Raw genomic sequence first — 24,986 nt, 5'->3', positions numbered from 1 at the left:
AACAAATTTCCACCAATCAACTATTGGGAAGGCTGAAGCCATTGCCTTCAGTCCCCAACACAAACACTGCTCCCTCACCACCAATTTCATCCCTCTCCCTGGAAACTGTTTGCAACCTGGTGTCATACAGGACACAATATTCAACAACACCTCTGTACCATCATGAAGACCATCTACTTCCACTTCCATAACATTTCCCATTTCCTTCCTTAAGCACTCATCCATGCCTTTGTCTAGTCTGCCACTCCTAACCAGCCTCTGGTTTTTCTATTCATCCTAAACTCTGCTCCCCATGTCCAAGTGCCTTTCACCTCTGCCTGCTGACCAACATTGACTCCAGCCAAACAGTGCCTCAATTTTAAAATTTGCATCCTCATTTTCAAATTCCAACATGACCTGGCCACATTATCCCTGCAATCTCCTCCAGCCCCACAACCCTCTGATGAATTGCCACAGAAGCAGTTCAATAACAGAATGATACATCATAGGAGGCGATTGGATCCATACCGGGGCAGCACGGTAGCATAGTGGTTAGCACAATTGCTTTACAGCTCCAGGGTCCCAGGTTTGATTCCCGGCTGGGTCACTGTCTGTGTGGAGCTTGCACATTCTCCCCGTGTGGGTGTGAGTTTCCTCCGGGTGCTCCAGTTTCCTCCCACAGTCCAAAGATGTGCAGGTTAGGTGGATTGGCCATCCTAAATTGCCCTCAGTGTCCAAAATTGCCCTTAGTGTTGGTCAAATGGGGTTACTGGGTTATGGGGATAGGGTGGTGTGGGCTTGGGTAGGGTGCTCTTTCCAAGACCTGGTGCTGACTCGACAGGCCAAATGGCCTCCTTCTGCACTGTAAATTCTATGTTTCTGCCAGCTCTGTGAAATAATTATTCATTAATGTCACTCTCCTCCTGTCCTTTTCCCAAAACTAGTTATTTTTTCCTTTCAGGTATTACACAATTCGCTTTTGAAAGTTACTATTGGATCCATTTCCACTACCCATTCAGGCAGTGCACTCCAGATCACAACTCAGCCCATAAAAGAATGATCCCAGGTCACCTCTGGGCTCTCTGGTTTATTATCTTAAATCTGCATCCCAAGTCACTGGAAATAGGTTCTCCTTGGATACTTACCAAAATTGTTCATGAATTTGAACAATTAAACCCCTTATTAACTAACATCCCTGCAATCTCCTCCAGCCCCACAACCCTCTGATGAATTGCCACAGAAGCAGTTCAATAACAGAATGATACATCATAGGATGTCCTCTTCACATGACTGAAGTTCCTCAATCTGGAGGGGGTGAGAAATGACAGCATAGAAACTGCCAAAAATATACTGAAGGAAGCAGAAACAGCCTCCTGTAGCAGCCTCCCCAAACAGGCACCGGAATGTGGCGACTAGGGACTTTTCACAGTAACTTCATTTGAAGCCTACTTGTGACAATAAGCGATTTTCATTCATTCATTTTAATTTATCAGAATTACGATCGCATAATTCAAAGATAAGCATATCAATGAGCTATGGTGTTGGAGCTATATGCAAATCATTGAAAAAGTCTTCATACCAGGCAATAAACTGCGTGTATCAGGAAATATTAGCCATGCTGATTTCTACATTTAAATTAACGTTTCATGACATACGTGCAAAAATTAGGTAGTTTTATAAGTGCTTGATACGTAATCGCTGGATTAGAATGTGATCACAGTACGAAGTCTTTTACACCAGGTTAAAATTGTTTGGTGTTGAAACCTGGTGTTGTAAGACTTCGTACTGTGCTCACCCCAGTCCAACGCCGGCATCTCCACTTAAAAAGGTGATGTCAGGATTACAGGAATTTAACCTACAAGAGATTACCGGGATGTGCTATTGCTCTACTTATACTGCAATAACCCCATTTCTTTCCCACGCCCTCGGCTATTTCCCACTTCCCATTTAAGTGGGGGTGTTCTTCCTTATTTCCGTTATACTTACTTATCCGGAGTCAAGTTATCATTGGTCGAGGCTGGTGGTTTGTCTGTATTCCCCTCGGATTTGCTGCTACTGCAGTAGGCGGCTCGAAGCTGCTGCCGCTGACCTTGATACTGGTGGCGGTGGAACAGCAGCTGCTGGAAAGCAAACGGCAGCCGCGGCTCCCACCTCCCGGCGATGCCGCTGGTAAAGGAGTTGCGTTGGAGCCTACCCGCTGGCCTCAGGCCGGTCTCCAGCAACTCCCGCAGGACGATAGCAGGAGTCACCGCCCGTAACATCATGGCAGCCTTTCCGCGGCTTAAAATAAACGGTGAGCAAGTGAGGGAGATCCTGACGCCGCTCGCTGACCCAGGAGAGAACTAACGTCGCTGGTAAACTAATGCTGGGTGCGCAGACGCCGGCTGGTCAGTGAGCGCGAGGTGGGAACTGCCGTCGCCTGGTGGGTGGGCGCGCGGACACCAGCTAACGATCTCCACACGCGGTGGCTGCGAAATGCGCGAGGTGACTAATAACCTTGTTCTTCAAGGCGCAAGCGGAAGTTCCGTCCCCTTCCAATTAGCTTTGTGATTGGCCACAGCGCCCTGCCAATCAGATACCCCCTGCTCTCTGTGCTCAGCCGGTGAGTCATTGCTGAAGAGAAAAATGTGGCAATGCTGGTTTTTCTGTTTGTTGTGAATATGTCCCTAGTTTCAAACCATCTTTAATTTCAAAAAGGAAGTGTATGTGTATATATATATATATATTATATATATATTTATGTGTGTGTGTATGTTTTATCGTGGTACAATTTCAACTGTATATGATGAGCTGTCCGTTACGTATGGCCACGTGGATACATTGGCTCAAGGGGAAATGTAGCAGGATTGATCCTCTGTCCAAAGCAGATCCTCTGGGCATCAGTCAGAAACAGGGTGAGATGGAGAAGGCATCATCTGAACATTCATAGCCAAACTGAAAATCCTCTTAAAGCTACATGGTCAATAGTCGATCCAGGCTGTTGTTTTGCATTCAACTAAATCACTTTTGGTGAGACTTAAACTTAAAAAAATTACAGAATTGTTAGAGCGCAGAAGGTGGCCGTTCGATCCATTGTGTCTGTACCTCTCTCCTCATGAGCCTCTTAGTGCCATTGTCCCGCCCTCTCCCCATAACCCTGAGCTTATCCTTTCAGCTAACAGTCTAATGCCGTCATTGTATTTCTGCGCCCAATATCAATGGCCATCATGTGTGGCCATATTGTGTGGGCAGAAGACAGTGTTACTTTAAATCTGCACCGTCCCATTCTCAATCCTCAGGAGTGGGAACAGTTTCTCCCTTTCTAATCCAGCCAGACCCCTCCTGACTTGAATATCTCTATTAAATCTACTCTCAATGAAAATCATCCTAACTTCTTCAATCTATTTTCATAACTTAAGTTCCACCTCCCAAGAACCATCCTCATGAATCTTTTCTGCATTCTCTTTAATGCTTTCACATCCTCCCTAAAGTGCGATGCATAGAACTGGACGCAGTATTCCAGTTGAGACCAAATTAGTATCTTATACAAGTTAAACATGACCTCCTTGCTCTTATATTCTATACCCTTTTTAATAAAACCTAGGGAACTATTTATTTTACTAAACGGTGTCTCCACCTTCCCTAACACCTTCAATGAGTTATGCACTTATATACCCAGGTTCCTCTACTCCTGCACCCCCTTTAGAGTTGTAACTTGTAATTAATATGGTCTCTCCATTATAAGGGTCCTTCCTGTTTTTTCCCTATTTAAGCAATTATTTCACCTTTCATTTGTTTTTGCCATTATATTTCTGATCCATGGATGATTAATGGACATGTGTTTTTAAGCCAAGTGGTCTGCATCTTTAACTCAAGCAGAAGAATTCAGAAGCCTGTGCCAGTTTAAACTGGAGTTGTCGACTGGCCGGCATCAGTGACAGAGATGGGCTGGGACTCGATTTGATTGATTTGGCTGGTGTGCCATGAATTGGCCCAAAAAGCTGAACTCTGCCTGGTGACAAGTGGTGGTTGGGTCTCATCCCACTGAAATGGTTCAGAGACCTAAGGAGGTTTCAATCTCGATTTTGGCAGCACGGCGGTAAACAGGTCCAGCTAATCCTCTCCAGAAAGCTGTTGCTAATCCGCTCTAGAAAGCTGTTGCTAATCCTCTCCAAAAAGCTGTTGCTAACTCTCTCCAAAGGGCTGCTGCTGGTTCTCTCCAGAAGGCTGCTGTGGGGGCTGTCACTCTTTCCAGAAAGCCTGTGGATATCATGATCCCGGAGCTACAGAGGCCTGAAGACAAACTGTTGTCTGTAAATTTCATACACTTCATCCAGTTTATTATTCAAAATGTTTTACCCAAGTGCCCTTATTTGCGAGATTAACAATGGACAGGCACAAGTTTACAATTCAGCCCAAGTTTATTTACAAACACAATAAAAAAATGTATCCCCCAAATTATCCCAACTATAATATGCCTAAGATTCTTAATACTACCCATGCCGATGAACTGGATCGAGCTGTGGGTTCAATCCTCTGAGACTCGGGCATCTCAGGGCCTTCGTCTGCGAAGGTGGGTCTTGTATGCTGCTTCCTTCCGTCCTCTGGTCCGCCGTGGAATCTTCTCGCCTCTGATCGAGTCTTCGTCGGGGAGGGTCTCTGGATGCCTCCTTCTTACCCCCCCCTCTTCATAGCCTTTAAAAGCTTCCATGGCCCTCGGCCAATCAGGTCACTGGGTGAGGGTTGCAACACCCAATGCAGTTACCAATTATAACTCTGCAGGACACCAGGAATTCCCCCCGCCCCCAGAGGTCCATCCTCAGGTGCATTATCTGCATGTAACCTTATTTCATATAAGGTGATCTAAGTGCCAGAAGGTCTGGCTTCATCTGGGCAGTCCACAGCAATTGATCCATTTGAATGGGGCTGATTTTCGTCCAATGTCCTGTTAACAGAACAAGCCCAGTCTTGCCCCGGCTGTCTGTCTCTGTCCAGTGTATTTGAGTTTGGCTGTTTGTCTTCCTAGCAGGCCTGTCTGGTTCTGACTATGGCTTTAATTTAAAGTGTCCAATTCTGTATCAGGCCTAAGATTCAGGCCTATTTACCACAAAACCACAAACTGAAAACAAGGTTTGATGAAACAAAGACTCTGCATCTCCAGGAAAGTTGTGAGTATGGTATTTTAAAACAGCAGGAAAGACCAGTACAGGCTGCAAAACAGAGACTTTAATCTACAAGCTTCCTGTGAAGAAAGCATGCTAAGAGCCATCATCTGAAGCAAAGACTAATTTCCCTTTCACTTAGTCTTTTTTACCCCTTTCCACCCCTGGACTGGAAGATCCTAGCAGTGTGAAGGGCTGGAAAATTCCGGTCAATATTTCGGGTCAATGTCCGTTCACTAACTCTATGATGGCAAGTAGAAAAAGGAAGTAAAGCAATTAAGCAAAAAGGCAGAGAAGAAAAATGTGATGTTAAGCCATTCCGATGAAAGTTCATTTAACTAAAACAAACTGTTTCTCCAGAGGTGCTGAATGTTGTCGCCACTTACATATATATTAACAATGTCATGTTCATCGTGCACTAGAGGGGACAATGTTATTTCCTTATTCTTTTAGAATAAGCCAACATATTCACTACTGTTGCCCTTTCTAAACCACAGTGTGCCTTAACTCGTATAAGGTGGACAAATTACTATGAGACTCAGTTTATAGAACAGAATAATATTTATTCACGCGTACACATGCTTATGGTTATTCAATCACACACTCCCAATCAGAGGTTACACTATACACCAATAGTTCCAAGATCTTAACTTAACTTGGCAGTGACTAACAAGGGGAGCACAATAGCATAGTGGTTAGCACAGTTGATTTGAGGATTCTTTTGCAGCCAGTCCGGATGAAATGATCAGTCGAACACCTCGTTACTTTAACATATGTTTATTTCTCGGCCGGGGCTAAGACCACTGTATCTCTTGAGAGTTGCAACAGCAAACCAAAGCCAGTACATCTAACAGCAGGATTTATACATTTTTGGTTCATTTCTGAGGGCAGCTCCCTCGCATTTCTATCTGTGCTCTCAGCTCAATTATAATTCAGCCCCCTCAATTATAATTATCTTTAAGCCTAGTGCACCCATTCCCAAGGCCGTTACTGCAATTTGTCTGGTTCAAAAACAAGTGATACATTTTGCTACCAGAAGCCTGTAAAAGCCTGTCTTGACATTTCTTCACACAAAGCTTTATCTAACATTTTGTTTTTCCCATAAAGTTCCAATCCATCTTGAGCCAAACTCTCATTTATTGATCATCAGCCAAACTCTCATTCCCCCCTTTTATCATTTCATGATAACTTCTAATCCATAGTCAATCGTCTCAGTCCCTCCCATTCTATTTGCACCTCTATCATTTCCTCATATTCCTCTGCACTTTCTTTCACATCCATTAACTCTTCAAGGCGCACTTCATGTTGCTGCATTAACTGTTGAGAAATTACTGCTACACTGACACTTTTACACAAGCATTTCATTAGGAAGCTAAGCATAATTATTACAAGTATTACAACTACCAGGATTATAAATCCATGCACTAGGTAAGACCCCCATGATCCGTCAAACAACCAATCTAACCACCCATCTCTTGATATTTCATGCAGTTTCTTAACCTCTTTGCAGATATGATCCACGAGGTGGGTGATGTTCTCCGAACTATCGGGAATGTAGGTGCAACATTCCGAACCGATCATGGCACAAGTCCCACCTTTGTTTGCAAGGAGGTAATCGAGGGCCATTCAGTTTTGTAGGGCTACAGTTCTTATCGCCACCATTTCATTATTTATCTCAGTCAATGCTTCAGTGGTGTTGTTTGCTATCTCTTCCAGGATTTTTGCTCTCTTCCTTATTTCCTTTATTGCAAGAGCTACCCCGACAGGGGGAAGCAGGATCCCAAAGTATCGTTGCGTTTTGGTTATTTCTCTCTTTTGTCGCTTCATCATTTGGTAATGGTCGCCTAAATTGGGGAGGTGGTGTATAAAGGGGACTACATACCCCAGATAACAGGATCCCGTCCAATTCTCTGGCAGCCAGGGATATGCCTTGTGGCCACATATAAAATACAACCCATTGTATGAAGTGAGTTTGTCGAACCCTTGGGCCATCAGGGAGTACTTGAAGGTACCTGTCCCATTTGCGTATGGGACGTCCAGTGTACACCCAGAAAACTGAGGAGACATATATACGGGATAGACCTCGGATATGTTGGCCACCACAAATCTGTGCTCGCATTGACTAGCACCTACAAATATCCCTTTAACCACATTCCTTACCAAACATATTATTCCCAGTGGTCTTCCCATGTTGGTGGTATTAGTGAGGGTAAGAAACAGAGGCTGGTGGGATTTGTTATAACTTGGTTGGTACCACATCTCAAAGGTGTTCATTGGAAAGCCCCTCTCTTTCTAAGGTCTTGGGGATATGGGGAGAAACGATAAACTAGAAGCTGCCCCGCTGTCTGGGTGTCTTACCATAGATTCTTTTTAAAAAAATATATTTTCTTAAAGTTTTCAAACACAATTTTCCCCCCTTACAAATCAACAAAAACGGTAACGTGATAACTGATATATAACATTGCTTAAATAATATAGTAAACTAACCAAATAACACGAAATAATGCTCCCTCACCCCATCTAGAACACAAACAATTTACCCCCCCCCCCCCCCCGGGCTGCTGCTGCTGGCTATCTATTTTCCCCCTAACGTTCCGCTAGATAGTCGAGGAACGGTTGCCACCGCCTGGTGAACCCTTGAGCCGATCCTCTCAGCGCAAACTTCATCCGCTCCAGTTTTATGAACCCCGCCATATCGTTTATCCAGGCCTCCACGCCGGGAGGTTTCGCTTCCTTCCACATGAGTAAAATCCTACGCCTGGCTACTAGGGACGCAAAGGCCACAATATCGGCCTCTCCTGCACTCCCGGCTCATCCGCTACCCCAAATATAGCCAACACCCAGCTTGGCTTGACCCGGACCTTCACCACCTTCGAGATCACTCCCGCCACTCCCCTCCAATACCCCTCCAGTGCCGGACACGACCAAAACATATGTGTGTGGTTCGCCGGGCTTCCCCCGCACCTCCCGCATTTGTCCTCCACTCCGAAGAACCTGCTCAACCTCGCTCCCGTTATGTGTGCTCTATGTAGCACCTTAAATTGGACCAGGCTAAGCCTGGCACACGAGGAATAGGAATTTACCCTACTTAGGGCATCAGCCCACAAACCCTCCTCAATCTCCTCCCCGAGCTCTTCTTCCCATTTTCCCTTCAGTTCTTCTACCAGCTCCTCCCCTTCTTCTCTCATCTCCCGGTATATTTCGGACACTTTGCCCTCCCCGACCCACCCCCCCGAAAGCACCCTGTCCTGGATCCCTTGTGTCGGGAGCAGCGGAAATTCCCTCACCAGTTGTCTCGTGAATGCTCTCACCTGCATATACCTAAAGATATTTCCCAGGGGCAGCTCATACTTTTCCTCTAGTGCTCCCAAACTCGCAAACGTCCCATCTATAAATAAGTCTCCCACTCTCCTAATTCCACACCGAGGCTCCCAGCACACCCCTCTGTCGCCTCCATTGCCCCCAGATACTTAATGTTGCCGCCACCACTGGATTCGTGGTAAACTTTTTCGGGGAGAGCGGTAGTGGCGCCGTCACCAGCGCTTTTAAGCTCGTTCCTTTGCAGGACGCCATCTCCAGCCTTTTCCACGCCGCCCCCTCTCCCTCTATCATTCACTTACGGATCATCGCCACGTTGGCGGCCCAGTAGTAGTCGCCCAAATTCGGCAACGCCAGTCCCCCTCTGTCTCTGCTACGTTGTAGGAACCCCCTCCTTACCCTCGGGGCCTTCCCTGCCCACACGAAGCTCATGATGCTCCTATCTATTTTTTTGAAAAAGGCCTTAGTGATCAATATGGGGAGACATTGGAACACAAATAGGAACCTCGGGAGGACCATCATCTTAATCGCCTGCACTCTGCCCGCCAGTGACAGCGGCTGCATATCCCACCTTTTGAAATCCTCTTCCATTGGTTCCACCAGCCGAGTCAGATTGAGTCTGTGTAGGGTTCCCCAGCTCCTGGCTATCTGAATCCCCAGGTATCAGAAGTTTCTTTCCACTCTCCTTAGCGGCAGGCCATCTATCCCTCTACTCTGGTCCCCAGGGTGTATCACGAAAAGCTCGCTCTTTCCCATGTTAAGCCTATATCCCTAGAAATATCCAAGCTCCCTCAATATCTGCATGACCTCTGTCATCCCCCCCACTGGATCTGCCACATACAGCAGTAGGTCATCCGCGTAGAGTGACACTCGGTGTTCCTCTCCCCCTCTAACCACCCCTCTCCATTTCAGCGCTATGGCCAGTGGTTCAATTGCCAACGCAAACAGTAATGGGGACAGCGGGCATCCCTGTCTCGTTCCCCTATGTCGTTGAAAATACTCCGACCTTTGCCGATTTGTGACTACACTTGCCATTGGGGCCTCATAGAGGAGTTTAACCCAGCTGACAAACCCCTCCCCGAACCCGAACCTCCTCAGCACCTCCCATAGATACTCCCACTCTACCCTATCAAATGCCTTCTCTGCATCCATTGCCACCATTATCTCTGCCTCCCCCTCTGCTGGGGGCATCATTATCACCCCCAATAGCCGTCGCACGTTGACATTCAGTTGTCTCCCCTTTACGAACCCTGTCGTATCTTCGTGCACCACCCCCGGGACACAATCCTCTATCCTTGTTGCCAGCAACTTGGCGTCCACATTTAGGAGTGAGATAGGCCTATAAGACCCGCATTGCAGCGGGTCTTTATCTCGCTTCAAGATTAGTGATATCGTCGCCTCCGACATTGTCGGGGGTAGGGTCCCCCCTTCTCTGGCCTCGTTGGCCCCGCTGCTGGCAAGAACCTTTAACAAGTCCACATATTTTCTATAAAATTCCACCGGGTACCCATCAGGTCCTGGGGCCTTCCCTGCCTGCATGTTCCCCAGCCCTTTGGTCACCTCGTCCACCCCAATTGGCGCCCCCAGGACTTCCACCTCCTGCTCCTCCACGTTCGGGAACCTTAGTTGGTCCAGAAACTGCTGCATCCCCTCTTTTCCCTCCGGGGGTTGGGACCTACATAACCTCTCATAAAAGGTCTTAAACACCTCATTTATCTTCCCTGCTCTCCGCACCGTGGCTCCCGTTTCATCCCTAACTCCCCCTATTTCCCTCGCCGCTGTCCTCTTTCGAAGCTGGTGGGCCAACAGGCGACTCGCCTTTTCCCCATATTCATATCTCATCCCCTGTGCCTTCCTCCACTGTGCCTCTGCCCTCCCTGTGGTCAGCAGGTCGAACTTCGTCTGGAGTCGTCGCATCTCCGTGTATAGTCCTTCATCCGGGGCCTCTGCATATTTTTTATCCACCCTCAGAATCTTCCCCAGTAATCTTTCCCTTTCTTTGGCCTCTGTTTTCCCCTTGTGAGCCCTGATGGAGATCAACTCTCCCCTGACCACCACCTTCAGTGCTTCCCATACTACCCCCACTCGGACCTCCCCATCATCGTTGGCCTCCAGGTACCTTTTGATACATCCCCGCACTCTTCCGCAGACTCCCTCATCCGCCAATAATCCCACATCCAGTCGCCAGAATGGACGCTGCTCCCTCTCCTCTCCTAGTTCCAGATCCACCCAGTGTGGGGCATGGTCTGAAACAGCTATGGCCGAGTACTCAGTTCCTTCCACCCTCGAAATCAGTGACCTTCCCAAAACGAAGAAATCTATCCGGGAGTATACCTTATGAACATGGGAGAAAAAGGAGAACTCTTTGGCCAGCGGCCTAACAAATCTCCACGGATCCACTCCCCCCATTTGGTCCATAAACCCCCTAAGCACCTTGGCCGCTGCCGGCCTTCTTCCGGTTCTAGATCTGGATCTATCTAACCCTGGGTCCAGCACGGTGTTGAAGTCCCCCCCCATTACCAGGTTTCCTACCTCCAGGTCCGGGATACGTCCCAGCATCCGCTTCATAAATCCCGCATCATCCCAGTTCGGGGCATATACATTAACCAGCACGATCTCCATTCCCTGCAGTCTGCTGCTCACCATCACATATCTGCCACCGCTGTCCGCTACAATGTTCCTAGCCTCGAACGACACCCGTTTCCCCACCAATATGGCCACCCCTCTATTCTTTGCGTCCAGCCCTGAGTGGAACACCTGTCCCACCCATTCTTTCCTTAACCTAACCTGGTCCGCCACTTTCAGGTGCGTCTCTTGAAGCATGGCCACGTCTGCCTTCAGTCCTTTTAAGTGCGCGAACACTCGGGCCCTCTTAATCGGCCCATTTAGGCCTCTCACGTTCCACGTGATCAGCCGTACTGGGGGGCTGCCCACCCATCTCCCCTGACTAGCCATCACCCTCTCTGGGCCAGTCCCACGTCCCGGTTCCGCGCACCCACCCGTCCCCCAGGCGGCGCATTCCCGCCCCGACCACCTTTTCTCTTACCAGCTCCCTTTCGATCTCCGCAGCAGCAACCCAGTTGTTCCCCGCTAGATCCCCATCTAGCATGGTTACTCCCCCCATATTGCTTCCGAAAGTCAGCTGACTTCAACTGACCCCGGCTTCTCCCGCTCTCTCCTTGACCCCCCCCCCCCCCTGTGTGAGGAACTCCCATCCTCCTTGCGCCTATCTTCCCGCCATCATCTTTCTGACGTGGGAAAAAGAAAAAAGAAATCCCGCGCTCTCTAGAACCATCCCGCCCCTCATGGCGCAGCTCCCCCTACCGCCCCATTCCCCATCCCCCGCCTGTGTCTCTTCTTCCCCCCCACCGGCGCCCACATTTCTCAGTGTCCCACCCTCCCCAATTTACATCTCTATATACATCAGCATTGTCGTTTCCCCTCCAACATCAGTCCCTCAGTTCTGATCCAGTTTCTCGTTTTGAATGAAGGTCCATGCTTCTTCCACCGTTTCGAAATAGTAATGTCTATCCTGGTGCGTGACCCACAATCGCGCCGGCTGCAACATCCCGAACTTCACTTTCTTCTTGTGCAGCACCTCCTTGGCTCGATTGAAACTCGCCCTCCTTCTCGCCACCTCCGCACTCCAATCCTGATACACTCGTATCACCGCATTCTCCCATCTACTACTTCATACCTTCTTGGCCCATCTCAGAACCACCTCTCTGTCATTGAAGCGGTGAAATCGCACGATCATCGCCTTAGGTGGTTCTCCAGCATTTGGTCTCCTCGCAGGGACCCGGTGGCCCCCTTCCACTTCCAAGGGGCCCGAGGGGGCCTCAGTCCCATTAGCGAGCGTAGCATCATGCTCACGTAAGCCCCGCCGTCAGCTCCTTCCACTCCCTCGGGGAGACCCAGGATCCGGAGGTTCTTTCTCCGTGATCTGTTTTCCAGGACTTCAGTCCTTTCGATGCACTTCTTATGGAGCACCTCGTGCATCTGCATTTTGACCGCTAGGCCCAGGATCTCGTCCTCGTCCGTTACCTTCTGCTCCACCACACGGAGCTCTATCTCCTAGGTCTTTTGTGTCTCTTTAAGCCCCTCGATTGCCTGTAGCATCGGGGCCAGCACCTCCTTTTTTAACAGCTCCACCCACCTTCTTAGAAACTCATCCTGGTCCGGTCCCCATGTCGCCTGGGCTCCCTCCGCCGCCATCTTGCTCCTTTCCTCCTTATGCCACTGCCCTCGAGGATTCTCCGAGATCTGGCCGCCGCCGCCGATATTTTTCTTTTCCGCTGGGGGGGACTCCCTGTTGCCTCACCCCACACCGGGTTTTGTCCCGAAACAATTTCCCGTTGGGGCTCTTAAAATAGCCCGAAGGTCCATTCGAGCTGGAGCCGCCGAAACGTGCGGCTTAGCTGGTTATCGCCGCAACCGGAAGTCCCCCCATAGATGCAATTCTTATAGTCCTGGGGGATTGATGAGTACCATCCTGGTAAATATACCATTCTACTGTTTCTGACAGGTTAAGGGGAACAGGTCTGAGGGGGATCCCTCCCTTAGCATGGGTCGGGATATGTGTACATACCCAGCAACCAGAAACATTCATATCCTTTGCGTACACATATGACATATACAGATACGTGTTTACCTGTCATTCCCTTTTTTCCCGCAGCCTCACCCTCCCTTGGTTAACACATCCCAAGGGTAAAGTCTTTTTTTTTGTTTGTTTCTGCAGCTAAAGTCCCATTTACAGTTGACCTGATGACAGGGTAGGTTGCCCTTAGTCACTCCACTGATGAGTATGGTCCGATTGCATCGTTGTACGTAGGCCAAACATCCGTCCGCATGGGTCGCGTTCCAAGGTCCTTCTCCTGGGCCTTGACTGGTACACTGTAAGGTGTCTCCTCGACAGGTGATGAGTCCGTCTTCCCTTGGGGCCACAGGTTCTTCGCTTGGCCTCTCCTCCAGTTTCCAAAAGTCCCAGCAGGGTTACGATAATAAGGCTGTCCTTCATCCCGTGAATGATGCTGAAGTTATTACCTAGGGCTCGAAACAGAGGGTTATTCTCTATTGCATTTTCACAACCTTACAATGGTGGATGTGGATCCAGGCATTTCTGCCTTTTACTTTTACAGCAGTGGGAGTAGTGAGTAGGACCTGGTGTGGTCCTTCCCATCGGGGTTCTAATCCTTTCCTAACCCAATTACGAATCAGAACATACTCCCCCGGATTAATAGTGACAGAACTGGACAAGGGGGGTACTTCCCCACGGGCTGCTCAGACCCGCGAGTGGAGACCTTTTCTAACCTTTGTTCGAGCTATAACGTAATTGGCCATTTCCGTGGTCATGTGGTGAAACTGTACTTCCTTATGTTTCCCTTGATCCCAAGGAGTACGCAAGGGTCTTCCGTATAAAATTTCGGCGGGACTCAGTCGTGTCTTTCCAGCTGGGGTTGCACGTATTTGGAAGAGGGCAATAGGGAATAATTTGAGCTAAGTGGCTCCAGTCTCTGCCTGTAGTTTTGCCAGTTTTGTTTTTAATGTCTGATTAGCGCTTTCGACCATTCCCGCTGCTTGGGGTCGGTATGTGCAGTGTAATTGTTGTTTTATTCCCAGCTGAGTACAAAATTCCTCATTGATCTGTCCCACAAAATGAGGTCCATTATCAGAGCTTAATCGATATGGAATCCCAAATCTAGGAACAATTTCTCGCATCAAAACTTTTACTACCGTGGAAGCTTTGTTTTCTACAGTGGGGTAAGCTTCTATCCATTTACTAAATACATCAACACTAACCAATACATGTTTATAACATTGGCATCTTTCCAACTCAATGTAATCCATCTGGAGTGTCTCAAAGGGACCTTCTTGTAGCGGGGTTTTACCCATTTCACAGAGTATTGCTTTACCAGGATTATACTGCTGACATACTAGGCAACGGCTGCTAATGTTTTGCGCTATATCTTGCAGTCTTGGATGTCACCAAGTTTTGAGCAATACATCACCCGTAGCTCGCGCACCACAATGAGTTGCAAAGTGAACACATTCAGTAACCCAGGCTGCTAATGCATCGGGCATACAGGATTGCCCTGCCGGGGTGACCCACAATTTATTTACAGGATCATAACAACATCCCAATTCTTCCCATAGTCTTTTTACACAGCAGGAGCGCCCTCCTGTAACTGAATGACGTCAGTGATGGTCGGCATTGGCTTTTCAGAGGGAGACTGACCCTTAGAGCTTTTAGTCTGGCTCATCATTTTTGGTACCACCATGTCTTTTAAGCGAGAAGCCTCTTAGGCTTGGTGGTCCGCCTGCCTATTACCTGCGTCCACCAGTGTTTTGCCTGTCGTATGGGCAGCGCACTTTATTACGGCAATTTGTTTAGGGAGCATTAAAGCCTGTAGTAATTGTGTAACTAACTGTGGGATATCTGAGTGCCTGCTGACGTCAGAAATCCCGTGTTTTTCCATAATTGGCCAAAATCGTGTGTGACCCCAAAGGCATATCGGGAATCAGTGTAGATATTTACAATTTTATCTTTCCCTAATACACAGGCTCGAATACGTGCAAAAAGTTCAGCCTGTTGGGCGGAAAAGGGAGCTTTGAATGCTGCTGCTTCAAGAGTTTCTCCTTGTTGGTTAACAATTTCATACCCTGATAATCTATCCACCCTTTCACCGATGGATGAACTACCATCGGTGAATAGGTTCAGATCAGCATTTGGTATTGGAGAATCAGTGAGATCATCGCGTAATGACGCATCGTCTTGTAAGAGAGAAAGACAGTCATGAGTCGGGGACTCAGTGGCGTTAGGCGGGTCAGAAAGGAAACTAGCGGGGTTAATAGTAGTGCAGTGCCGGAACTGAAGTTTCGGGTTATTGAGGAGATAAATCTTTATTTTGACGCGCCATAGTTAGGTGCTGAGTCTGAAGTTGATCGAGCAGGGCCGTGACTGAATGTGAACTATAAATAACAATATCCTGCTGAAGAGTGAGATTAGCCGCTGACTGAAGACTGTTGTAAATAGAGGCTAAAATCTGAGTACATCCAGGATAGCCGAGTGCAACTGGATCAAGTTTAGACGAGTAATAAGCTATAGGATGGTGGCGATCCCCATGTTTCTGGGTAAGTACCGCGGTGGCACAACCGGCTAAAACAGTACAATAAAGTTGGAAAGGTCGATCATAAAGGGAGCGTCCTAGTGCTGGCGCCCTCATTAAGGCGTCTTTTAGGCTTCCGTACTTAACTGGAACTCTCCAGCGTTATTGCTGTATGGGGTCAATAAACGGGTATCTAGGGCGATATTCGGAATCCATTGTCGACAATAATTAACCATCCCGAGCCATTTACGGACATCCTTAGCCGTTGCGGGTGCAATGTACTGACAAATAGGCTGAACTCGACTTGGTGATAGCGCCCGTGCATCGGCGGATAAAAGGATACCCAGAAACCGGACTGTTGGTTAGGCTACTACTACTTTGGCGGGTGACACAACGTATCCTAAAATTGAAAGGTAATTTAATAATTGAGCCGTATCTTCTTTACAATTTTGTTCTGACGGGCTTGCGATCAGTAAATCGTCAACATACTGTACGAGGGTGGATCCCCCTTTTAATTCCAGGGGCTGTAATTGTTGTTGGAGACAGCGGGAGAAAAGACTAGGCGAATGTATAAATCCTTGAGGCAACCTAGTCCATGTGTATTGTTGATTTTGATATGTAAAGGCAAAGAGATACTGTGAATCCGGGTGCAAGGGGAGGGCGAAAAAGGCATGCTGGAGATCCACCGGGGAAAATGTTGTAGCGTCCGCTGGGACTTGGGCTAAAATGTGGGCTGGATTTGGGACCAATGCGTGAAGGGGTTGCACCATGGCATTAATTGAGCGCAGATCTTGGACGAGGCGATATTGATCTGGCTTGCCGGGCTTCGGGACTGCTAGTATTGGAGTATTACAAGGAGAGTGACACGGAACCAAAACTTGTTGCTGAATAAGATTCTGTATAAGTGCCTCTAGTGAATTCTACAGGGATAGTCAAGAACTGTCAACTTCAGAGAACTGCCATTATTCTGAATATTGCTTTATTAATTTTAAGAAACCAACATATCTTGCTAGTAGTGCCTTCTTTAATAGAATCGACAAATTCATCTACAGAAAACCTATATGATTGATAAGTTATTGTGTTTGATATTTTAAAATAAATGTTTAGAATTAGCCTGGAAATTAAAACTTCAAACAATGGAAGCTGGTTTTACAAAAACCAAAACAACTCAGATTAAAAAGAACAGATCGTTCAAGGACATTTGATAACGGGAATTTGGCAGCAATCCAACTTTTACTCCCAGTCCATTCGAGTGACAATTATTTTTTTTTTTTAAAGTTTGGAGATGCGAATGGCATCATTCCAAGCTATACGCCTCTTTTTGTCTCTGCAAGAAAATCAACCCTTTTAACAAGCTTTTGTGTATAATCCAGAAGATGTCAAAGTGCAGAATGTTATACTTTCATTCCCAATAACTCGAAAGAAGTTAAAGATTTGGCATTACATATCCAAAAAGAAATCAAAAAACTTGATCCACCCCAATTTATCTTCCAACTGTACCCCCAATCGATGAATTTGAGCTGAAATACTATTATTGAAATGTTACTGATCAATCAACTGTTTGACTGTATTATATTGTATAATTTATTAATACTGAATCAGTAGTATCAAATTTGATTAATTTATTAATTATAATTATTTTGAAATGCCTGGTTGTTGGGCCCCGGGGGTTGGCAGGGTTGTATGCTATATTAGGAACTTGCCGGACGGGGATCTGACACTGCGGTTGATAATCGTCTGGGTAATCAGGGAAATCCACCTCTAGTGCCCCCTCTTTTCCCGGGACTAACTCTTGATTCATCTGTGGGAATTGATTAGCATGGGTTTTAGAACGAGTGCGAGTCGCCGGACCTCCTTGCGACGGTGGAGATGGTGTTAGTGGCGTAGGGAGCGGTGGATAAAGGGCTTGAATGTACACATCTTTAATGTAATTTCTAACATGGTCACACCAGAGGAATAAAGAGTTTTTTGTCTGAAACATCATTTGTTTTAGAACAGTTTAAACTACAATCAGAACCCTGGGAATGTAAGGTGGAGGCGGTCTTAGTGGCGGTGTAACGGTCGGTCGTCCCCTATATAGCCAATTTTCAGGGTCATCATCATCGTCTCCCTCGGTCAAGGCAAGGCCGGCCATTTGACCGTACGGTCCTGATTTAGAAATGGGGGTTTTTACAGACTTAGGTCTTTTTCTATGGTGGGCACATTCCTTTTTCAAAACCCCCGCATTCTTAACAATTCCCCCTTCTGTTAATTCAATACCCAATTTTAAAGCGTTAGCCTGCCAATTAGCCAATAAAGATATATCTTTTAATTTTTTGGCAGTACTCCCGCCATAACTCAATCGATTTCTTAGCCATGGAGCTACGGTTATGTTGCCAAATAATCTGCTGTGCCTCTATAACCGTAGGCAAATCTTTTGATCCTCCCAGGGGCCATTTCCCCTTTCCCAATTTCTTATGCAATTCTCCCGATAACTGCCGCAGCTGCTGAGAATGTTCCGGATACTGTTCACAAAGAGTTTGAAGCGCGCTTCCACTATCAGAGGTGCTATCTAAAGTACTACCCATTGTCTCCTATCCTCAGATGATCCTTTTGGTTTCCTATTTAATTTTGGTAGCGATCCTAAATCGCCTATTCAATCAAGAATTTAAACGGGGTTATCCTGCCCCGTTGCCCAATCAAAAGGCTAAATCAATTTGTTCGAAAGTGACTTTTAGAAGGTCAAAATCTGGAAATGAAACATGAAAAGAGAGAGAGAGAGAGGACTGATTTAAACAGACTGACAGACTCAGGGGATCAAAGACAGAACTAACAGATTTAAGAAATTGTTCGAGTGTTCCGACAGGGCACGCAACGGTCAAGCCCTGTTTATTATGTTTCCTTCAGGTGTTATCCGCACCACCATTTAAATTTTATAATATATAATTTGGACAGAGTTATCCGTTCTCCGTAATATTCAATCTGATCAACCCGAAGTGTCGAACAAGTCTAGACACCGGTTGATATACTTATTTATCGAAAACCACCTTTTATCGCGAAGGTATTAGGCAACCTTAAGGATCATCATCACTCATTTACCCGGAGATTTAAGGAGGACTCTAACCTCCCAAGGTTTCCAACCCGGGACTTTAGGAAGGATTTTAACCTCCCAGGGACTCCCGGACTGTTTAGGGAGGACTCTAACCTCCCACGGTTTCCAACCCGGGACTTTAGGGAGGACTCTCACCTCCCAGGGACTCCAACCCGGGACTTTAGGGAGGACTTTAACCTCCCAGGGACTCCAACCCTGGACCTTTTAGGGAGGACTCTAACCTCCAAGGATTTCCAACCCGGGACTTTAGGAAGGATTTTAACCTCCCAGGGACTCCAACCCGGACTGTTTAGTGAGGACTCTAACCTCCCAAGGTTTCCAACCCGGGACTTTAGGAAGGTCCAACCTTCCTGGGACTCCAACCCTTTCAACCCTTCTTCGTAACAGGTTCGCCGGACTGCTTGGATTTTGTCAGAGTCTCCACCGAAACCGAACAGCAGGGCGTGGCCACACTCGGGACAGCAGAGGGGGAAACCAAAGTGGTAACAAGGGTACTCACGTTTGGTGGCCAATTCCCTCCTCAGCATCCGAATGTGATCAGTCTGTTACGCCGTCAGGTTCCAGGGAGGCTCCTTGAAATCCCACTTCCGACACCAAATGAGGATTCTTTTGCAGCCAGTCCGGATGAAATGATCAGTCGAACACCTCGTTACTTTAACATATGTTTATTTCTCAGCCGGGGCTAAGACCACTGTATCTCTTGAGAGTTACAACAGCAAGCCAAAGCCAATACATCTAACAGCAGGATTTATACATTTTTGGTTCATTTCTGAGGGCAGTTCCCTCGCATTTCTATCTGTGCTCTCAGCTCAATTATAATTCAGCCCCCTCAATTATAATTATCTTTAGCCTAGTGCACCCATTCCCAAGGCCGTTACTGCAATTTGTCTGGTTCAAAAACAAGTGATACATTTTGCTACCAGAAGCCTGTCTTGACATTTCTTCACACAAAGCTTTATCTAACATTTTGTTTTTCCCATAAAGTTCCAATCCATCTTGAGCCAAACTCTCATTTATGGATCATCAGCCAAACTCTCAGATTCATAGCTCTAGAGTCCCAGGTTTGATTCCCGGCTTAGGTCACTGTCTGTGTGGAGTCTGCATGTTCTCCCCGTGTGTGCCTGGGTTTCCTCCGGGTGCTCCGGTTTCCTCCCACAGTCCAAATATGTGCAGGTTAGGTGGATTGGCCATGATAAATTGCCCTTGGTGTCCAAAAAGGTTAATTAGGGTTACTGGGTTAAGGGGTTGCGGTGGAGGAGGCGTGGGCTTGAATGGGGTGCTCTTTCCAAGGGCCGGTGCAGACTTGATGGGCCAAATGGCCTCCTTCTGCACTGTAAATTCTCTGAAAATAAGTACTGAGCAGATACAGGCCTGTTATCTGTAGTTCCGATCTTGTAGTCCTTTGTTAGTTGGTTATCAATCTGGTTGCCTTCGGCACTGGTCTTCTTTCTGTTGGTAGTGTGATGGTCTCCTTCATTGGCCGGTGGAAGTAAGTGTTGTTAATTACTGCTGTTCAAGAGAAAGTAACTCTTATGCTGCTTGAATTTTGTGACTCTTTTGGTGGGCGGTCTCTGGGTCATTTGCCAATCAATTGATCAGGGCTCGATCAGCCTGATCGATAAAGTCCAATCAGGGGCTGCCACATCAACTTTGGGGTGGGCACTCAGTGGCCATACTTGAAGGTGTTGGAAACATGTAGGCCCTTCCAAATAAGGAAGTTAGGTGCCGCTGTGTCTGGTAAACAATTGTGATTAACAAGACAGCAAGGGGCAGCACGGTGGCGCAGTGGGTTAACCCTGTTGCCTCACGGCGCCGAGGTCCCAGGTTCGATCCCGGCTCTGGGTCACTGTCCGTGTGGTGTTTGCACATTGTCCCCGTGTTTGCGTGGGTTTCACCCCCACAACCCAAAGATGTGCAGGTTCGGTGGATTGGCCACGCTAAATTGCCCCTTAATTGGAAAAAATGAATTGGGTACTCTTTTTAAAAAAAAAAAAATTTTTAAACAAAAAAAAAGACAGCTCTATTGATCCTGTTGATAGCCCTTTACTTATGTTATTCGCATCAAGCTGTGAAATTGTTTGAAGTCTGCAAAGCCTTTTCCTGTAGCTTTATTTGATCTGCCTTCAGCCTGCTTGTCCATACCCTTGACCACTTTTCCCAGCAACCCTTGCTGGACACCATTTTAGGTGGCCACACTACCTACTCACATTATGAAGTTGGGCATGGTTGGCCTGTACACTTGTAAATGCACACATAGGTTGCTCCTTACTATCATAGTATCATAGAATTTACAGTGCAGAAGGAGGCCATTCGGCCCATCGAGTCTTCACCGGCCCTTGGAACCGGAGCATCCGGAGGAGGAAATCCACCCAAGCTGGGAATCGAACCTGGGACCCTGATGCTGTGAAGCAACAGTGCTAACCACTGTGCTACCGTGCTGCCGGCAATGAAACTGCTGGTCCTTTAAAAAACAAATCAATGGATAGTTTTTTTGTGAATTCCAGTCAGACAGAGGGTTAGTTTTATCTTGCTGCCTGGCATCAAAGAGTACAGATTTATAAACAGATTTTACTTCAGGAAAAAGGAAGGCAGTTTTTCACATCAGTGACATGAAAAGCTTCTTTTTGGATAAAGGCACTGCAGCACTCAATGTTCAAGTTCAGAAACCAGATTTTCTCCATTGTATTTTTTTCAAATTCCATTCAGATTCAGTGGAATAAGTAAGGTGTCACCTTATCAGTGTACAAATATCACTTCAAAAAAGGTTTTTAAAAAATCTATGCCACTTAAAAAGTCTACGAAATAAATGCACTCTGGAACTTTTATTTAAATCCTTGAGAATCAATTCAAATGGAATGTTTTAAGAGAAATTTATCTGTCTGTACTTTTCTACTCAATTGTAATTCTTTCATTTACAGATATGTTAGGTTACTAGCTTTAACCATACATTCTAACAATGACTTTTTAATGGCTCATCGTTGAAGACAAACATCTTGCCAAGGTCATCCCTACACCCCCACTACTTGCCTTCAAACAACTGCGCAACCTCAAACAGACCATTTTTGCAGCAAACTACCCAGCCTTCAGGAGAACAGCGACCACAATACCACACAACCCTGCCATGGTAACCTCTGCAAGACGTGCCAGATCATCGCCATGGAAACCACCATTACACGTGAGAATACCACCCACCAGGTACCCGGTACATACTCGTGTGACTCTGCCAACCTTGTCTACTTGTCTACCTTATACACTGCAGGAAAGGATGTCCCGAGGCGTGGTAAATTGGCCAGACCATGCAGATGCTGCGACAACGGATGAACAGACATCACGTGACAATCACCAGGCAGGAATGTTCCCTTCCAGTCGGGGAACACTTGAGCAGTCAAGAGCATTCAGCCTCTGATATTCGGGTAAGCGTTCTCCAAGGCGGCCTTCAGGACACACAACAACGCAGAATCGTCGAACAGAAACTGATAGCCAACTTCCGCACGCCTGAGTACGGCCTCAACCGGGACCTTGGATTCACGTCTCACTACGCTTAATTACATTTAACATCCCACCATCTGGCCGGTGCTTTCGATATCCTACCAACTGCCCTGGTTTGAGGAAATTCACACCTCTAACCTGTGATTATCCCTCTATCCAGTCGCACCGCCTGGACCTGTAAAAACTTAATTACCTGCAAAGACTCGCATTCAAAGTATTATCTTGCATCTTTGCCTTTTGTCTTTATATGCTGTGTTTGTATAAACTACCTTTTCACTCACCTGATGAAGAAGCTGCGCTCCGAAAGCTAGTGATTCCAACTAAACCTGTTGGACTTTAACCTGGTGTTGTAAGACTTCTTACTGTGCCCAGCCCAGTCCAATGCCAGCATCTCCACATCATAACTTTATAATGGCTTTGGTTATTAATGGTCAGAAATAGCTATAAAGATACTTTCAATTGCTAGAGTGGGAGGCACAGTAAGTGAGCAGTATTTTTTGCGTTGGAGCTTGCTTTTTTTATGCTCAAGGTTCACACACTAGCTTCCCAGTGTTGTCTCTTTTGTCATCAACTCAGACTAAAATAAAAATAAAAATTCCTCTTTTAAAGGGCGCAACTGATAGAAAATAAATTCTAAAAAAATGGTAGCTTATCAAATGAAATAAGAATGTTTCTGCCTATGTCCACAAAGCACTCCTATCCCTGCGGTACCCATCAGTCACAGAAGACATCAAGCTGACATTGCCTGCTCCTTTTCCATACACATCCAGGCATGGACATGGTCACAGAACAGAAGGCACGCAGTCTCTTGATCACTTGGATATTACACTAAAGTTTTGTTTCTATACATCTCCAAAGTTGAGTTTCTTCATTGAGCTGAAACAGTAACTTTGTTTATCTCTCTCCACTGATGCTATCTGAGCTGCTGAGAATTTCCAACATTTTCTTGGGTGTGTGAAGAGTTTTTCATTGACTTCCGGATGTTACGAAACTATGAAAGTATATTCTTTTGCCTGTTTCTGCCAGATCAGCCATTACTGAAACTGCGTGCAGTTCCGGTCACCACATTATCAGATGGATGGGGAGGCTTTGGAGAGAGCGCAAAGTAGGTTCACCAGGATGTTGCCTGGTCTCGAGGGTGTTGGCTCTGAGGAGAAGTAGAATAAACTAGGATTGTTTTCACTGGAAAGATGGAGGCTGGGGGTGACCTGATAGAGGTCTACAAAATTATGAAAGGCATAGACAGGGTGGATAGTCAGAGTCTTTTTCCAAGGGCAGAAGTATCAATTACAAGTTACCAACATTGAGGGCATTTAAAAGTTTATTGGATAAACATATGGATGATAATGGTATAGTGTAGGTTAGATGGCTTTTGTTTCGGTGCAACATCGTGGGCCGAAGGGCCTGTACTGCGCTGTATTGTTCTATATTCTATTCTACAAGGGGCGCAGGTTCAAGATGAGAGGGAGAAAGTTTAAGGGAGTTGTGCGGGGTAAGTATTTCAAGCAGAGAGTGGTGGGTGCTTTGAATGCGCTGCCAGAGGATGTGGTGGAAGCAGGCACGTTAGCAATATTTAAGAGGCATCTGGATGGGTACATGAATAGGGAGAAAATAGAGGGATATGGACCGAGTAAGGGCAGAAGGTTTTTTTTTAGTTAGGGCTTCATGATCGGCACAGGCTTGGAGGGCCAAAGAGCCTGTTCCTGTGCTGTACTTTACTTTGTTCTCTTTCTTGCTCTTTAAGTAATCTTGCTCTCCTGCTGTTTTAGAAAGCCTTGCCACTTCTCCCTCTCACCATGGTACACAAATGAAAGTTGTTATTCCTAATGCATTGTCTGGCTTTTAGTGCCCCTATTTTGTATATCTAATCAGTTTTAAAATGTGCTACTCTGTGTGCTTGATAAATAATTAGGGCTGGGATTCTCTGACATTGCTCATGGCTGGGGTTCTCTGGTCCCGCTAAAAGTGAATGGAGTTTTGGCTGGGACGCCAAATTCGCCATTTTCTCTTGCAGTGGGACGGCAATGGATGAAGTCGGAGAATCCCGACCGAGGTTGGTATATTGTAGTATTTGAACGCTGTTCAATTACCTGTCGCTGTGTTTATATTATCAATTTTCAGAGAGCAATTGGATTAATTTGGGATAAAATATTTTAATGTACTTTTTATTTCTTTTACTAACATTGAGGTGCATAATGTAGTTAAGATTGTTACAATCCCAGTAGAGACATTTTTTTTAAATGTTGAATTTACAGTGACCAATTTAAAGGAACCACACAACGGGCAAAATTATCCCCCAACGGCGGGATGTCTGCCGACTGGCGCCAAAGCCGGCGCCAATCAGACGGGCATCGCGCTGGCCCAAAGGTGCGGAATGCTCCGCATCTTTGGTGGCCTAGCCCCAACATTGAGGGGCTAGGCCGACGCCGGAGGGATTTCCGCCCCGCCAGCTGGCGGAAATGGCGTTTGTTTCCCCGCCAGCTGGGGCGGAAATGCGGCGCATGCGCGGGAGCGTCAGCGGCCGCTGTCAGTTTCCCGGCGCATGCGCGGGAGCGTCAGCAGCCGCTGTCAGTTTCCCGCGCATGCGCAGTGGGGAGAGTCTCTTCCGCCTCCGCCATGGTGGAGGCCGTGGCGGAGGCGGAAGGGAAAGAGTGCCCCCACGGCACAGGCCCGCCCGCGGATCGGTGGGCCCCGATCGCGGGCCAGGCCACCGTGGGGGCACCCCCCGGGGTCAGATCGCCCCGCGCCCCCCCCCCCCCCTCAGGACCCCGGAGCCCGCCCACGCCGCCTGGTCCCGCCGGTAAATACCAGGTTTGATTTACGCCGGCGGGACAGGCAATTTCTGGGCGGGACTTCGGCCCA

General features: G+C 47.0%; 1 protein-coding gene and 1 long non-coding RNA gene across 4 annotated transcripts in view; one reads left to right on the top strand and one right to left on the bottom strand.

Moving 5' to 3' along the window:
* glsa (glutaminase a) overlaps positions 1–2,243 on the bottom strand; it is a 202,922-nt gene extending 200,679 nt beyond the window's left edge. For all 3 annotated transcript variants that reach the window (XM_072478420.1, XM_072478437.1, XM_072478429.1), the window contains exon 1: positions 1,966–2,243. In XM_072478420.1, the coding sequence (XP_072334521.1) occupies positions 1,966–2,243 (278 nt within the window). The remainder of the gene's footprint in view (positions 1–1,965) is intronic.
* On the top strand, positions 2,134–22,732 carry LOC140392804 (uncharacterized). Its single transcript, XR_011935430.1, has 3 exons — positions 2,134–2,272; positions 6,631–6,731; positions 21,554–22,732. It is a non-coding gene; the product is annotated as an uncharacterized lncRNA (long non-coding RNA).
* The last annotated feature ends 2,254 nt before the right edge of the window (positions 22,733–24,986 follow it).

The sequence above is a fragment of the Scyliorhinus torazame genome, chromosome 2 (genome assembly GCF_047496885.1).
Source record: "Scyliorhinus torazame isolate Kashiwa2021f chromosome 2, sScyTor2.1, whole genome shotgun sequence".
Taxonomy (NCBI): domain Eukaryota; kingdom Metazoa; phylum Chordata; class Chondrichthyes; order Carcharhiniformes; family Scyliorhinidae; genus Scyliorhinus; species Scyliorhinus torazame.
The sequence above is the reverse complement of the archived record's forward strand: the minus strand, read 5'-3'. Positions and strand labels throughout refer to the sequence as shown.